General features: G+C 37.8%; 1 protein-coding gene across 2 annotated transcripts in view; it reads right to left on the bottom strand.

The window, feature by feature from the left end:
- Positions 1-18,365, bottom strand: part of SrpRalpha (signal recognition particle receptor alpha) — a 113,372-nt gene that overhangs the window by 20,221 nt on the left and 74,786 nt on the right. For both annotated transcript variants that reach the window (XM_067155735.2, XM_067155736.2), the window contains one exon: positions 11,242-11,418. In XM_067155735.2, coding sequence (XP_067011836.1) covers positions 11,242-11,418 — 177 coding nt within the window. The remainder of the gene's footprint in view (positions 1-11,241; positions 11,419-18,365) is intronic.

Raw genomic sequence — 18,365 nt, 5'->3', positions numbered from 1 at the left:
GATAGTGTACCAAGGGAAAGAATTTGGCAATGCATAAAAGAACTTCAAGTGCGAGACAGCCTCATAGACAAAGTGAAAATGTTGTATAGTGGGAACAGAAGCTGTATTCAAGTAGGATGTGGTTTGTCGGACTGGTTTGAAACAAAGAGAGGAGTGCAGCAGGGCAGCTCATTGTCACCACTTCTATTTATTATTGTAATGGATGTAGTAATGAAATCTATTAAAAGGAAAGAACATGGAGATATCAAAGCCTTCACATTTGCAGATGATGTTGCGATCTGGAGTGACTCAGAAGAGGAATTGGGAGAGAAAATACAAAGCTGGAATGAGGAGTTTAAGAAATATGGTTAAAAAATCAGCAAGACCAAGACAGTGGTGATAAAAAGTGTATGGGGAAGGAGCAGAACCAATAGTCATGTTAAATGAAGCTCAACTGGACAGCGTTCCATTTTTCAAATACTTGGGTAGCGTTATATCAAATGACAACCTAGCAAAACATGAGGTGAACAATCGAATCAATAAGGCAACACAATTTTACCACCAGGTAAGACACCTGCTGTGGGATGAGCAAATTCCCATGAAAACAAAAATGACATTGTACAAGTCCTATTATACACCAATTTTTACATACAGTCTCGAAACCACAACACTGACCAATAGAGATAATTCCAAACTTCAGGCAGCTGAAATGAAATTCCTACGCACTATGATCCAGAAAACCAGGAAAGACAAGATTAGGAATGAGAAAATTAGAGAAGAAGTAGGAATAGATGATTCTTTCCTCAATAAGATTCAGATATCAAGACTGAAGTGGTTTGGTCACATGAAGAGGATGCCAGTAAACAGAACTGCAAGGAAGGAATTTGACAGAATGGTAGAAGGAAGATGACCCATGGGAAGGCCACGTAGGAAATGGATAGATTTAGTTAAGAGCGATGTACTGCTGCGAGGTCATGATTGGGACAAGTTGGTGGAGGAAGAATGGTACAAGGACCGGATGAGATGGAGGAGGGTCATATACCACACCTGGGAAACTGGAGATGGTTTAGGATGATGATGATGAATAAGATAATTAGCAGACAGGTCCGGTGAGTGTGTGTCAGTAATTACACCAGACAACTGACGTCTAGTTCTAGTAAAAAACATGTCCGTAAAAAGTGTAAATAAGCGTGTGTCGGACTTTGAAACAAAGTTTGTTAAACGGATGGATGAGTTCCAAGCTCGCTTGGAACAGTTGACATCAGCCAGTGCCAGCAGGGCTGCCAACACTAACAACCGTGCGATGAAAATCTGTCTTCCCTCTGTTCCGAGTTCAAAGACTTTCGCCAGTACATCTCGGCGGAAATTTCTTGTGTAAAGGAGGAGTTACTAGTTGTTCAACAGCGTCTTGACCAGCACGAAGCCAGGGCTGATGAAGCCGAGCAATATAGTAGACGGAACTGTCTACTCATACACAGGGTGAAAGAAGAACCGGCTGAGAATGTCTATGCCAAAGTGATAGAGACAGTAAAATCTTACCTACAAGTGGAATTATCGATGGATGACATCGATCGGTGTCATAGATTGGGACCTCTACGCAGATCAGCTACGGAAGTTGTGACCTTGGGAAACAGGCCGATTACAGTAAAATTTGTCCGGTTTCATGTTCGCGATCGTGTCTGGCGCGCTAAAAAGCTCTTCAAAGGCACCAAACTATTGGTTACAGAGTCATTGACTGCTTCTAGAAAAGATCTGTTAAATCGAGCTCGAGACCAGCTCGGAGTGCGTAACGTTTGGACCCAGGAAGGAAGAATCGTAGTTCTAGGCAAAAACAAAAACAAATTCACTGTGACCACTAAAGCGGAAATAAATGCTGTTATTTCAGGGCTAGGTGATTGGTAGAGTACATGACTCATGGATTTACGTTTTAATTATAAGTGGTTTTATTATAAGTTTAGTGTGAGTGAATGTTTAAATGATTCAAGTGGCTTACGTACGCAAGAGGAAACCATGGTAAGTTGCCCTCTGTTTATTTTTGATTATGGCTAACACAGGTAATAACGTAGCTTTCTCCCTGGGCAGGGTAAACAACCTTCACCTTGATACTCAACCATCCCACCCTTTTCTTTCCCTGACCCCCTCTCACCCCGCCCGCAGTCACCTGGAGAGAGAATTCTCGTCCTTTCCCCGCTCATTACTGTGTGCCCATGTCAATGCTCAGTCTATAATTGCCCATCACACTGAGCTGAAAGCTATTTTTGAAGGAAGCATGGTAAATGTTGTAGCAATTAGTGAGAGTTGGATGAAGGACTCGGTCCCTCTGAACTCTAAATATAGAAGGATTTAATGCAGTTTTTCACAATAGACCGAACCGCCGTGGAGGAGGAGTAGCTCTATACTACAAAAACAATTTAACGGGGAAGATTATGCAAACTTCGACATTATCTACTGACACCTTAACTGAATATATGTTTGTAGAACTATCTGTTGATAAGACTAAAGTACTGATTGGAGTTGTTTACAAACCACCAAAAGCAGGAAACTTCACCGACTTCGAAGAAAATTTACTAAGACCGGTACCTACCTACGAACATGTACTCATATTTGGCGACTTTAACACAAACCTGTTAATAGACTCCGTTGAAGCAAATCGTTTACAGAACATATTTATCTCTTGTAACATGTCAGTGTTGCCACTTAACCCCACTCACCACGTGCACACGGCTAACGGATCCTCACACACTCTAATAGATTTACTTATCACAAACAATCCTCAGAAAACAGATTTACTTATCACAAACAATCCTCAGAAAAAACTGAAACACGGACAAACTTCTGTACCTGGTATATCATACCACGATCTCATATATTTAGCTTATTCTTTGAAAGTTCCCAAAACAAAGCCGAAGTAGATAACCTATAGACACATGAAAAAGTTAAATCCTCAACAATTGATACAAGATGCTAATCTCTGCCAGTGGGACGAAATACTGCACTTGACTGACAATGACGAAAAAGTAAAGAGGTTTAACACATTATTGTTGGGATTGTATAACAAACACGTACCTAAATGTACTGCTAGGGTGATTCGCAAAGCTGCTCCATGGTTATCTAATGACATTAAGTCCGGAATGGCTGAACGAGATGCACTACACAGATGTTACAAGCAGACATTATCAACTGAAGATTTGGAAAAGTACCATGTGCTTAGAAATAAAGTTAAACAAATAATCAGAAACAAAAAATATGCGTACTTCCAACAATTAGCCAGTAACTTGAACACAAAAAGTACCTGGAAACAACTCAGATCCGTAGGTATTGGGAGGCAAACTACAAACTCCAATACGTATGACAAATCCAGATGAATTAAATGCCCACTTTACTAGAGAAATAGTTAATACCCACCCTCATATTATACAAACAACAATAAATTCTCTCCAATCTACTTCGTTGCCACAACGGCCTTTGTTCAAATTTCGTAACGTAAATGAAAACGATGTAAGAAGAAAACCAACATCAATCAAATCGCGAGCAATCGGAGTGGACGACATCCCGATATCCTTCGTCGTTACCTTGATAGATGTAGTACTGCCCATTTTAACCCACATATGTAACTCATGTCTTTCGGAAGGCTACTTCCCAACTGTTTGGAGGGATGCCTTAATTTTCCCAGTACCAAAAAAATCTCTAGCAAATTCTCCATCTGACTATCGACTTGTCTGTATACTTTCTTCACTTTCGAAAGTCTTAGAAAAACTCACGCATGAACAACTGCTCCAATATTTGATACACCATTCGTTACTTGATCACCTGCAATCTGGATTTAAAAAAGGACATAGTACATCTACTGCTCTTCTAAAAATTACGGATGATGTAAGAAAAGCAATGGACGAACGTAAAGTGACCGTGCTCATTCTCCTAGACTTCAGCAGTGCTTTTGACACTATCAGTATGGACATATTAATAGCAAAATTGTATTCCTTCCATCTTAGCCACGCTGCTCTCAAATTGTTCGCTTCCTACCTCCATAACCGACGACAGTGTGTTGTCATGAATGATAAGAGAACGGAGTGGAAGTACAAAGTTAATGGTGTGCCACAAGGTACTATACTCGGCCCCCTGTTATTTATTTTATATTTGAATGACATCTCTTCTAAGTTGAAAAACTGCAACTACCATCTCTATGCCAACGACCTTCAAATTTACTGCCACACAAAAGTGAATGACATAAATGCAGCTATTGAAAATATGAACCGAAACTTAGAGCAGATCAGCTGTTATGCAGCTGAGAATTCTCTCTCCATTAACCCAACGAAAACACAAGCTATCATACTAGGGCAGAGAAAACTGCTTGCCCATCTACACAGTCTACAAATTCCAGTCATTCAACTAAATGGCATTGCTATCCCACTCTGTAAATCAGTAAAAAGCCTTGGAGTCACTATAAATGAAACTTTAAACTGGGATGAGCATGTCACTAACGTATGCAGGAAAGTTCACTCATCACTTCATCCCCTTAAGATTCACCAGACTGTATTACCTCTCAACTTAAAAATAAAATTGGTTCAAACATTGATACTTCCAATTTTTAACAATTGTGATGTTGTGTTGCTGGATGCTACCAGTGAACAAAATAGGAAATTGCAGAGAGCTTTAAACTCCTGCATTAGATTTATCTTTTCATTGAATTTTGCCTCGCATGTATCCCCTTTTTATGCACGACTTTCTTAGTTAAAAGTAGAGCAGCAGAGGAATCACCATGTATCAACCCTTATCTATCGACTCTTGACTGAAAATATACCTGAATATCTCTCCAGTAATTTCCGTTTTCTATCCTCCTTTCATGACCGTGACACGCGATCTGGGTCAACAATTGCAATACCTCCACATCATACATCTGCCTTCAGTAATTCTTTCCTTGTTTCGGGTGCTAGAATATGGAATGCTTTCCCCTCTGAAATTAGAAATTGCTCTTCATTAATTACCTTCAAAAGACAGTCTAAAGATTTCCTCTTGAATACGTAGGCTATATCATGTAGTTGTGTGTGAATGTGTGAGTGAATGTCTGGAGTAAAGAGTTCCCAAAAGTTTACATAAATTACTGTTATATTTTATGTATTCCACTTAGAGTAGTTAATATTGAATTTATTTATTATTTTTCTAATTTTAGACTTAGGATGTAATCTTTTAGTTTTAGACTATATTAAGTTATATTACTATTATATTATATACACTGTGTTAAGTTAGAATATTAAGTTTGGATTCAGTATTAAGCTGCATAATGTGGTTAAGTGTAAGAGAGGGCCAAGAACCCTAACTTCGCCACAAATAAAGACATCAATAATAATAATAATAATAATAATAATAATAATAATAATAATAATAATAATAATAATAGGGTCCTAGGAGTCAACCTAGGAAGGGACTTCACGGCCCTGGCAAATGGGAGTGAAATGCGTCGTTGCGACCATCTGCAACAATGAACTATTGGATTCAGCAAGAGAATCCAACTAGCCTCTTTCACTCCAACTCCAGCACGTAACCTACAAGAGGTGCCCCTGTTAAGCCGAGCAACCCAGTGGAAGGTTGGGTAACCAACCCCAACGGGAAACTGGGTCGGTGAACCGATCAGTTCTGGGGGCTCCAAGGCTCACAACCTTGGTAGTACCTTGGTTGGTGCGAAATATCACCGACCCCATTCTACAGTTTTTCAACTGTGAAAAAAGCATGGAGGAAATTTCAGCTAAAGCTACTACCCCAGGTGGTAACCAATCCACCGTCGTCTTGTACGACGTTACATAAAATCAGCTTCATGGTCCGTATCGCACTTCAATAGATTCACAATTAAGTATTTATTTTCCACCTAGTCGATACAATGATTGCTTAAGGCAATTTTTAATGGTCAAAAGTGGTACATGTTTCGTATATTATCAACATCTTCAGCCACATAACACTGTTTAGATGAAAAATGTATAAAATTGACAAAGTAATGCTTTAGAGGAAGTGTCCTTAAAATTAACATAAGATTGACAAGATTAAAACAAACAAATAACTCAAGAGAAAATATATAAATTATTTCTACAATAGAAAGCAGTCGTCAGGGAAACACTTGTACAATATTCCATAGAGAAATTGTCCTAATAAATATTCTTTTCTTAATAATTCATGAAAAAAGATCAATTTATAAATTAAAAATTATACAATTTATAAGTAATTATCGAAATGAAGAAATCCTGATATCACAGTGCGGCTCTTATTATTAATGTAGATGAAGATATAACTAATTCCTAGTTGTCAAATCTTATTAAGCCTGCTTTCCTTTGGAATAGTAACTCCTGTCATTCTTTCACAGTTTTGCGCCGGGTGTAATATTGATGATGCGTTCTTCCTTGCTCTTGCACCTGAGGAGGTGGAGGAGCGGGGGATATAGGTGTGTCAAGAACTTCCTTGCTGTCACCTATAGCTTCAACTGAGGAGGAATAAGTTGTAGGGCTATCTGTAGGAGGAGAAATTCCAATTCTTTTTTCGTGATCCTTCTCAAGCATTTTCAAATATACTAGAATTTGATAATATAATGGATTCTTATATTCTACAGCCTCATTAAGGTTATCATTTTTCTTTACAAGTTGGTCTAGATGAATTAGTTATATCTTCATCTACATTAATAATAAGAGCCGCACTGTGATATCAGGATTTCTTCATTTCGATAATTACTTATAAAGTGTATAATTTTTAATTTATAAATTGATCTTTTTTCATGAATTATTAAGAAAAGAATATTTATTAGGACAATTTCCTTATGGAATATTGTACAAGTGTTTCCTTGACGACTGCTTTCTATTGTAGAAATAATTTATATATTTTCTCTTGAGTTATTTGTTTGTTTTAATCTTGTCAATCTTATGTTAATTTTAAGGACACTTCCTCTAAAGCATTACTTTGTCAATTTTATACATTTTTCATCTAAACAGTGTTATGTGGCTGAAGATGTTGATAATATACGAAACATGTACCACTTATGACCATTAAAAATTGCCTTAAGCAATCATTGTATCGACTAGGTGGAAAATAAATACTTAATTGTGAATCTATTTGTACGACGTTAGCGGGCCTTCAGATTCTGGGGAGCCTGCACCGACATGCTTGGAGGTATCGGAGACTCCACGAAAGATCAAACAGAGCCAAGAATTTCTTTGCTACCTTTAATGCCAATTCTCTCCAGAAGGTAGGAAAACAAACAGCTCACAGATATCCTATCGCAACAGCAAATTTTGATTGCAGCAATTCAGGAAACGAGATTTACAGATGAGCAGGCCTTTGAATCTTAAGGTTACAGGATCTTCAAGGGTAAACCTGGTAAACGTGTCATACAAACTGTCCCCCACCTTGGCACAGCATTTGTAGTCAACAAAATGATTCTGGACTCTATAACAAATTTCACCTCTGTGAATAGCAGAGTCTCGACTCTGTCCTTTCGAAACACAAACAAAATGTATACCATTGTGAACGTTCATGCGCCGATCAACCAAGCGAACAAGAGAGACCCAGAGGGAACTGATAGATTCTGGGAAGAACTTGAGGAGATTTTATCCAAGATTCCAGACAAACATACCATAATCATGCTTGGAGATTTCAATGCCCAGGTAGGCAAAGAGAAAAAGTTCTGAAACATCGTTGGAAACTATCCTGCTCACCAGAGAACAAATCGTAATGGAGAAAGGCTAATAGAGCTGTGTAAGGCATTTAACCTCGTAATGAAGTCTACTGCTTTTAAACACCTGCCCAAGAAACAGAAGACCTGGAAATCCCCAAATCACCACCTTGGTGAATTCCAGATTGATTGTGTCGCGATAGCGCGGAAGGCTCAAAGAGAAATTCAGAATGTTAAAGTTCTAAGACAAGCAAAACTGGACTCAGATCACTATCTATCCAAGATAAAAATCAAACTGCTCCCGAGAAACACAAGGAGAGTTCGAGCCAAAAGGATTGAAAGATTTGATAGAGAAAAACTAGGATCTAACCATGAATTCACTCAGAAACTACAATCGGTGGATGCAGAGAACTGGGAACAACTGCGCGAGGCCTTGGTCAAAACAGCTAAAGAGACGGTTCAGCTTACTAAGCCCAGGAAGCATGCTTGGTGGAACAGTGAATGTAATGCAGCGATAAGGCAAAGACAGTTCGCCTGGCAGAAATGGAACTCGCTAAAGAACCAAGTCAACTGGACAAACTTCGTGAATGAGAGAAAGTGTGCAGCCAAAACCATCCGCAGCGTTAAACGCGCTTTTGATAAACACCAGCTGGCTCAAACTGAGCAGGATTTCAAGAAGAACAATACACGCGACTTTTATAAAACATTTAAAAGCAACTTGAGGAAATACGACCTACCGAGCCTACAGTTCAGAGATTCCAATGGAAACCTAGCCCATAACGACAAAGAAAACTGCCGGATCCTTGCAAAATACTTCGAATCCCTTCTTAACTGCGAGGCCCCAATGTCCAGATTCACATGTGAAGATAAAACAACAGTTCACCGAGATTCAGCTCCACCTACGAAAGAGGAAGTCGGACAGATTATCCAATCCTTGAAGAAGAATAATAAAGCGCCGGGTGAAGATTCGATAATAGCTGAATTGTGGAAGTTTGCTAGTGACAATGCAGTGGAAAAATTAACGGACATCATACATGAAATCTGGAACACTGAAAGACTTCCAAGTGACTGGATATCTGCCCTAATCCACCCACTTCATAAGAAAGGCGACAAGTCTGATGTTAACAACTATCGTGGCACTCCCTCCTACTTATAACCTACAAAATTCTCTCGAAAGCTTTTCAAATCAGGGCAGAAGAACAGCTAGATCCAGAGCTGGGTGATTACCAAGGAGGTTTCAGGAAAGGACGGTCATGTGTGGAGCAGATTATGAATCTGAAATCTGTCCTTTCATATCTTAAACTAAGGAGCAAGCCTTTTGTAGTAACGTTCATCGACTTTAAGAAGGCCTATGATTCAATTGATAGAAATACCCTACTTCAGATCTTAAAGGAATTTGGCTTGGACGGTAAAACAAAAGTGATCATCCAACAGACTCTCACCAACACCATCTCAAAAGTGAAGTTTAGAGAAGAGATTTCAGAGGCTTTTGAAATACGGACAGGAGTTAGGCAAGGAGATGGTCTCTCACCTCTGTTATTCAACTGCGTTCTTGAGAAAGTGATCCGTGAATGGCGCAGAGAAATGAGTTATGAAGGAGTCGAAAGCGGAGTCAGACTAGGCCACAAGAACAAGAACCTTTCAATTGACTGTCTATCATTTGCAGATGATCTCGCGGTTTTCGCTGATTCCTTGAATGTGGCCACGAAGCAGATCAACCAGCTTCAAACACAAGCTGCAAAGGCGGGCCTCCAAATCTCCTTTGAGAAAACAAAATTCATTACAAACATCAAACTGACGCCAAGTGAGCTAGAAGGGACTCACGGAAAAGTCAAGCGAGTTGAAAAATTTAAGTATCTTGGTGAATGGATAGAACCTAACTTGTCCGAAAAAGAAGCTTTTTCTTCATGCATGAATAAAATGGAAATGGCTTACCATCTGACTAAAAATGTCTATAACAAAAGATCTGTATCTCTGAATGCAAAAATCAAACACTATTGCACTGTTATCCGGCAAGAGGCTCTATATGCTGCGGAATGTCTCGCCATGAACAAAAAAGGCATGATGGAGAAATTGGAGGCCAAGGAAAGAAAGATTTTGAGAAAAATCTTAGGTTCAGTCAAAGACAACGATGAGTTTAGGAGACGGCACAACCAGGAGTTGTACTCGCATGTGGTTAACCAACCGCATTTTCACTTTCCTCCAAGAGAAAAAGGCAAAGGGGGCATGGTTCAGTGAGGTACAGAAAGATCTGGAGGAGATTGGGATCTCATTTGAAGATATCCAGGAGCGAGTCCCACTTAAGAAAAAACTCCAAGAACATCAGAGTTTCCTACCAAAGCCGAAGATGAAAACTGGAAAGTCATGGACGGAAGAACGAAAGGAGCAACACCGTATACGAATGAAGGAGTACTGGACCAATATTAAAGCTCAAGGGAAACAGTTGAAATGACGTGGTCCTTAGTTGGCCGAAACGAAACAAGAATAATAGTAATAATAATAATAATAACAATAATAACAACAACAATAATAATAATAATAACAACAGGTAGTATTTAATCTTGTGTATTTCATTTAGACTTTTTCGGTTAATGTCATTTCTTGATTGTTAAGCTTTGGTTTATTTAATTTGTACATGTATAGGGTACTTATGTTGAATTCTTTCAAGTAATAGGGAACTGTAAATACTAACATTTTCAGTGTATTCAAGCATTTAAAAATGATTTTTAAACTATTCTAGGTTTTAATGTAGGTCTGCAATATATACGAAGGCACACAAACTAAATAATAAAAATAATAGTTTTAGGCAATATCTTAGTGGTTTTTGTGTGAAAAGATCATATTACAACATAAACGTATTTGTGATAAGCCGGGCGCTCCGCACACTGATTTGTAGTAAGTTAAAGCACCTGGCAAACTGTCCACGATCTGCTGACGTCACATACTCCTGGCCGGCTACACGTGACACCTACAGTCTCTCTTTAGCTACCGTGCATTACCCTACCCAGAGAGAATCTGGAAAAGGGAATGGATGAAGAAGAAATATTGAGTTGTCGCTTTAAATTTTAAAAAAATGTTTGCGTGTTTTTTTCTTATAAACAATCAATCAATGCGGGAAAATTGTGGCCAGGAATAACATTTTTTGACAATTGATTCAATAAAACGATAGTCCAAAGAACGATAGATGCAGGGAAATTTAATATTTGTTTGTATGGAACATTTTTGGGACCCAATAATATGAGCGATGAATATGGAAAAACTACAGTTCCAGGAACAATGCACCCAGTTTCTACTGTATAAGAAACCTCTGTGATAATGACCCTAAATCTTATGGGCTGGGTCAATTCATGAATTGTCTTACCCATCATTAAATAAATTAAAAAGCTGAAAATGCATGTGATCTTTCGATTCAAACTCCAATATCCTGCTCACCAGAAAGATACATTAGCATTTTGAATAGAACATTCCACACACAAGAGAAACCGATTCAACTCTACAAAATTGAAGTGTGTACTATCAAGGACATTCGTACCTGGTAAAGCACTGCATTCCATCTGTTTCTTTAAATGAAGATTGCTGAAATGATTCTGTTAATAATTATTTCATCTTACCTTGTCATCAATAGTATCGAACTTGGTGAGTACGATTCCATCGATGAGATGTGGTCTATCAGAAGATGAATAATCAGCCAGGGCTTGGTTGAATTTGACAAGTTGATCCACAGCTTCATTACCCACGAGAGCCTCTCCCACGAAAAGTACGAGATCTGGTTGGTTAACTTTGATCAGCTGAAATAAAATACATGTTTTCAGACTATTTTGAACTAAGTGGATTTAAATGAGTGAAACACACAGCAAGGGAACACAAGCTTGCAGCTACATCAAAGTCTGTTCATCAACCCAAAACTGCACACCAGAGAAAACTTGTATATACAGTAGAGTCTCCATTATCTGACCTAAATGGGACCTGGAGTACGTCGGATCACCGACAATGTCAGATAATACAGAATAACTTTGAAAATGAACTAAAACAAAGAGGAAGGCTGTACTGTATTACTAAAACAATGACATGTTTTACGGTACTCATTTTATTGAATTATCAATTCAATTGTACAGTATATGCAGTATTGAACGAAAACATTCCAAATGTCTTACAAAAAGAAACTTGTCAATAATGTCCGATTGCCTACTGATTTACGTTTTCTTGCTGCGAGATCCTGCCATTGACGAAAAATCAACAACACCGTTGAGATTGCTTCTGGCTGTTGCTCAACATAGGTTAAAGCCATTTCCATTGCACTTAATCCTTCACTGTGAGTCATTGTTTTCTCCTTTTGTTTTGCAATGCCTCCATCATCATCCTCCTCATTTGCGTTAGCATTCAAAAATCAATAATATACAAGGGTCAAACAGTTAGTTCAAACAGCTGATCTTGTGCTCATCACTTAGTCACATCTTGAGTCGTAGTATCCTCACAGCCAGGAATGCAATCCAGTAACAGAACAATGTTTTTCCATGTCTTTTTTTACCACCTTCTATTGATGTTCAACCTCAGTCAACAATATGTTCCAAGACTTTGCTAATGTCGTTTCCAGTATGCCACCGTATTTCATGTTGATTCGTTTGAACTTTTCTATCATGTCGTTGCCATTGTCCATTTCCTCTATCAGGGATGAAAGGAGTTTACGTCGATATTTCCTCTTCAATGTTTCCAACACACCTTGGTCCATTGGCTGGCATAATGACGTCACATTAGGAGGGAGGTACATAAATTTGATGTCACCACTTCCAAGTTGCTCTTCATTCGGGTGTGATGGAGCACTGTCTAGTAGAAGAAGGGCTTTTCTAGGGAGATTGTTTGAAGCTAGAAATGTTTCTACATCTGGAACAAACTGTGTAAGAAAATAGTCTTTAAAGATGCCAGCAGACATCCAGGCAGGCTTCTGATTCGTGTAATGGACTAGAAGAACATTAACAGAAATGTTTTTAAATGCCCTAGGCTTCTTTGCTTTATAAATCATAAGCAATTTTTGCTTTCAAGTTCCCAATAACATTACTGCAGGTGAGAACAGTAACTCTTTCCTTACTATGCTCGTAACCAGGTACAGACATCTCGGCTTGGGCTGTGAGAGTTTTTGATGGCAGCATCTTGAAATTTAGCCCAGTCTCATTACAACTAAAAATCTGATCACCAGTTAATCCTTCAGCAAGAATCATTTCTTGAAATTCATTTTAAAATTGTACAACCTCATCGGATTTAACTGACAGTTTTCTCCACAGACATTAAGCTGTCTAATGCTGTACCGTTTTTCCCCCCGATCAAGCCACCCAGCACTGGCAGTAAAATTATGGTCCCCTTCATTAAACTCCTGGAAATACACCACCTTTTCTTGCAGAACGGGGAGAGATATTTGTAGGCCCTTCTCCCAGTTTTGAGAGAACCAAAGAAATAGTGCTTCACTTCCTTTTTCATACTCACATTTTTTCATTGTTTTTCTAATTTTCAGTGCATCACTTGTTGTTCTACTAGAACACCACTTTCAATTTCTTCCATCTTCTTTTTTCCAGTCTCCCACTGTAACACATCCAACACCATAATCTGAAGCCACTTTTTTAAGAGTTTCCCCTTTGTCCAGTCTCTTTAACGCACTCAACTTGTCTTCCATAAAAACAATAACTTTCTTCCGTTTAATCGCCATACTCACAGAGGATATGAAAACTATAAAATCTGCACCCACCCAATCAATCAACACTGAACAATGACTGAAGACTCGCTGCACCTGTCCTTGAGGGAAAAAAAAGAAAAGAAAAAAAAATGGTCCTACCGCTAGCAGTCAGGCCAGTGCTTGTCCCACGGTCGCACCCTCCACACAGGACGACCCAGAATTCAGTCTCCATCAAAAGTTCAAGGTAAGCCTACCAGTATTACATGTTATAAACCTCATTATTGGTCCATACTGAAAATTTACAATTCAAAAATAATAAAGGTGTTCACTAATCCACCTATTCAATACTTTATTTCCACTTAAAGTGATTATATAAACACAATAACACTTATATGGGACATGCTTCACCCTTAATTTAGGGCATCTTCAGTCTAAATAATCTTCAAAAGTATATATAATATTGCAAATAGAAGCTAAAAGATTAGCTAGTTACTAAAATTTGGTACATATGTGAATCTTGATACATTAATAAAAACATGTTAATGGAACACAGTCAATGAACACACTAAAACTATCTTGTCAGAGACTAAAACTTCCTCCATTAAAAATATGTAGTTCTAATTAAAATGGTTCAAATAAAAAAGTTTGTGGATTCACCAATGTGATAATGCATATATTGCCAACAAATTAGGGCGTATATATGCATTATCACATTGGTGAATCCACAAACTGGGGTGTGTACCGAGCACCCAGTGTTCCATATACACGCAGTGGACATTGACTGATGCAGCATGGGTACATTTCCCTGCCAAAGTCTGAAAGACTCCCTACAAACAGCAAACCTAATACTGTTGAGGTCAGAAGAGTACAAGAGTTGCACAAGGAACATCGGAAAGGACAGATGAAGGTGAGGAATCTAACACAAACAAGTGGAAGCAATATCAGACTCTGCTAGGGGCACCATGACTGCCAACCAATGCACTCAAGTTGACAGCCTCTGAAGAAATCATTTCTCAGTGAATTTGTTTGTGATCAATGGCTGGCCTCTTCAACTAATGGCTGTAGTATCCAGGATACATTGCAATGTGGAACATAAATTGAACAATTAATTTATAAAATTTATGGAACCACTTGTGAGATTTATAAAAGATGCTCTAAAATACTTCATGATCGTGGTGCAAATGGTGGTTTTAGAAAGAGCATAACATTTGTACACATTCGATTAATAATTAATCATTCTACTCTTGATTCATGTAAAACTAACAAATGTCTTATATTTTATAACAACTTTAATGCAATAAATATAATTACTTAAGAAATGTGGCATAATGAACATACGTAAACTTATGATTGTAATCGTTCATGTGTTGTCCTACTGCTGAAAATGTATTGTATTTCAGGTCACCTTACCTACTGTTGACACAAAATATTCTCTGCTAAAAAATTGCTGTATTTCTCCAAATCCAAGAATCTCATGTGAAAATCAAGGGTCGTCTTGCATTCGCGAAATAACAGTAATGAACACACTGGCAGCACATAAAACTCTACAATAGTATTTAAATAATATATTATTAAGGCCCACCTTTTCAATTTTTAAATTACATATATGTTCAGGGACTAGTTTCGACCTAACAGTAGGTCATCATCAGCCTAAAGCAAATCAAACACAAATGTATCGAAGAAATTAAACAATGTAAAGACACAAAGGTCTTACGAATGTACATACCATGTAAGAAATTAAGATAAGATTCGAGAGATGCGCTGCACTACGTTAAAAAATAGCTCTATTATAGAGATTCATAAAAAATCCAGTGCGCCGTACAACATTTAAAAAGTTCTTAAAGAAAGGGATCCTTAAATTGCTGGTCGAGGAATTCAATACAGGCTGGCTCCCTAAAGATGCTGCTTTCCATTCACAGATCAACTGAGCTGAAGACACTCTGTCTTCAAGATATTCATAAATTCAGTACACATGGATGTGAAGCATGATGATAGAAAGGCTCTTCTGTTTTTAGAATCTTGAAGGATGATGATTGTTGCACGTGGAGGCTTAATACATAGTAGTAAGTAAATGGTGGGATTTCGCAGTTCAATGCGGACCATACAGTTGACATTGAATAAATGATAGCTAAGATGGAAAGATTTAAGTTAGGGGGAAGAGTATATTTAAATGGAATATGCCATATGGGAATTACCTCGTGTTGTAACAAGCTCAGCAGAGCTGGAAATGAAGCGTGAATGAGGAGGAGTGGAGTGGGTGTGGTTCAAACGAAGTCTTGTGAAGGAGTTAGGAAGGGAAGCGGAAAGAGAATGCGGGGGGGAGTTGTTGTCAAGGCGGGGCTGAGGGTTAAGGGAATATAGAAGATTGTCAAAGTAAAGTACTGTAAATAGAACGAAAAATCAGACCTTGACTATTTCCTTTTGTGTTTCTGAAAATGTGAATGAGCAGGTCAAATAGAATATTTGCTTTTTCAGAAATGTCATTTAAGATTGTAATTTGGATTTAAATATTGGTCCAAATGTATAGAGCAGATCTCTGCTATGTTAAGGAGGAGTTCTTTATTAATAATTTTGAGGATTTCCATATCATGCTTAATGTCAGTAAATTTATGATTTTTTTTTTCTTTTTCTTTACGTTGCACCGACAGATAGGTCTTATGGCGACGATGGGACAGGGAAGGGCTTGGAGTGGGAAGGAAGCGGCCGTGGCCTTAATTAAGATACAGCCCCAGCATTTGCCTGGTGTGAAAATGAGAAACCACGAAAAACTATTTTCAGGGCTGCTGACAGTGGGGTTCGAAACTACTATTTCCCGAATACTGGATACTGTGATATATTAACAATTTGTTGGTTATTTTGATCCACCTTTTCAATACAAATTAGTTACATGTACTGGATACTGGCCGCAATTAAGCGACTGCAGCTATCGAGCTCGGTACTTATTATTGTAATCGTTCATGTGTTGTCCTACTGCTGAAAATTTATTATATTTCAGGGCATTGACATGTTCCAAGCATCTTATGTTGAAGCTCCTTCCTGTCTGTCCAACCTAAGTAGAATTACAGCTGTTGAATTTTATCCTATATACTCCTGATTTTGAAAAGCAATCAATCTTATTAATAGAAGTTGAGTTGTGTAAGATTGTTGCGTTACCATTGATGGTTTTAAAGGCTATTTTAACATGTTTTTTAAAAATGTTTGTGACTTTATAAATATCTTCATTGAACATGAAAGTAGAAAATAAAGTAACTTTAGGTTTTTCCTTTTCAGAGTGGTTAAAGGGCGATGTTTGTATTTAGTGATAATACTTTCAATGAAAAAACTATTGTATCCATTAAGTTTAGCAATCATATGAATACTGTTTAATTGATTTTTTTGGGCATTGGTACAGTAAAGGCTCGATGAAACATACTATTATATGCCGCTTGTTTATGGATTTGGGGATGTGAAGAATCTTGACGAATAGTAGAGGCTGTTTGGGTAGGTTTTCTGAAAATATCGTATTTTAAGGAGTTTGGTTGTCAAATGATGGTCAAGTCTAAAAAATGTATTCTTTGTTCATTTTCAGATTCGACTGTAAATTTTATGTGTGGGTCAATATTGTTGAGGTTAAAAAGAGTGGTAGCAGCGTCTGTTGTGCTCTCATCTAAGATTGCTAAAGTGTCATCCACATATCTAGCCCAAAAAAGAATACTGTTTTTTTTTTTTTTTTTTTTACGTTGCACCGACACAGATAGGTCTTATGGCGACAATGGGACAGCGAAGGGCTAGGAGTGGGAAGGAAGTGGCCGTGGCCTTAATGAAGGTACAGCCCCAGCATTTGCCTGGTGTGAAAATGGGAAACCACGGAAAACCATTTTCAGGGCTGCCGACAGTGGGGTTCGAACCTACTATCTCCCGAATGCTGGATACTGGCCGCACTTAAGCGACTGCAGCTATCGAGCTCGGTAAAGAATACTGTTGAAGTTATTATTGTTATCAATCTTAGTATGTTCCAAAAAATCTAAATAAATTTTGGCTAAGACACCTGAGGCCGGCGATCCCATGGCCAAACCTTCTTGCTGATAGATAATACCGTTGAAAGTGAAATAGTGATTATTTAAAACTAATTTCAGGATAGACATAAAATCTTGTATTTCTAAAGCACTTAGGTGGCTGTATTTACTTAAATTGTTTTCTATGATAGGGTATAATTTAGAGGTTTGAATACTAGGATACATATTTACAATGTCGAAGGAGTGAAGGGAATGAGTAGGTTGGATATAAAACTTATTTAGATTCTCAATTCTGTTGTATTTTTAACAGATTTTTTGGATAAAAAATGATAATATCTTCTTAGAAACTTTTGAATGAATTGAGATGTCATATAGAGAGCTTGGTCTATAATTGATGATCGGGCAGATGGGGACACCAGGCTTGTGTATCTAAGGAAGGGGTTTAGCGGTGGGAAGGCTTGGATTCATACTAGTTTATTTGGTTTTTTGTTGATCAGTGAAAAGGAACGAAGTATTCTTTAAAGTTTGCATAAGTAGGTGTTGGATTTATTACTTTATTTTCTACCTTCACGTTCAATGAAGATATTTATAAAGTCATAAACATTTTTAAAAAACATGATGTTAAAATAGCCTTTAAAACCATCAATAGTAACGCAACAATCTTACACAACTCAACTATTAATAAGACAGATTGCTTTTCAAAATCAGGAGTATATAGTATAAAATGCAACAGCTGGAATTGTACTTAGGTTGGACAGTCAGGAAGGAGCTTCAACATAAGATACTTGGAACATGTCAATGCCCTGAAATACAATAAATTTTCAGCAGTAGGACAACACATGAATGATTACAATCATAAGTTTACTGACATTAAGCATAACATGGATCATCCAGATGAGACAATGTTGATAATGCACATCAAACTCTCCTGCAAGTATATGCACCACAGACAGGATGTACCACAGAAGAGAAAGAGCAATTCCTTATCGAACTTGAGGAACAAATAACAGAGGAGAACACAATCATTATGGGTGATCTGAATGCCCAAGTTGGTAAAGAAAGACTAGACTGTGAA

Source organism: Anabrus simplex, chromosome 11, assembly GCF_040414725.1.
Source record: "Anabrus simplex isolate iqAnaSimp1 chromosome 11, ASM4041472v1, whole genome shotgun sequence".
In the NCBI taxonomy this organism is placed as follows: domain Eukaryota; kingdom Metazoa; phylum Arthropoda; class Insecta; order Orthoptera; family Tettigoniidae; genus Anabrus; species Anabrus simplex.
The sequence above is the reverse complement of the archived record's forward strand: the minus strand, read 5'-3'. Positions and strand labels throughout refer to the sequence as shown.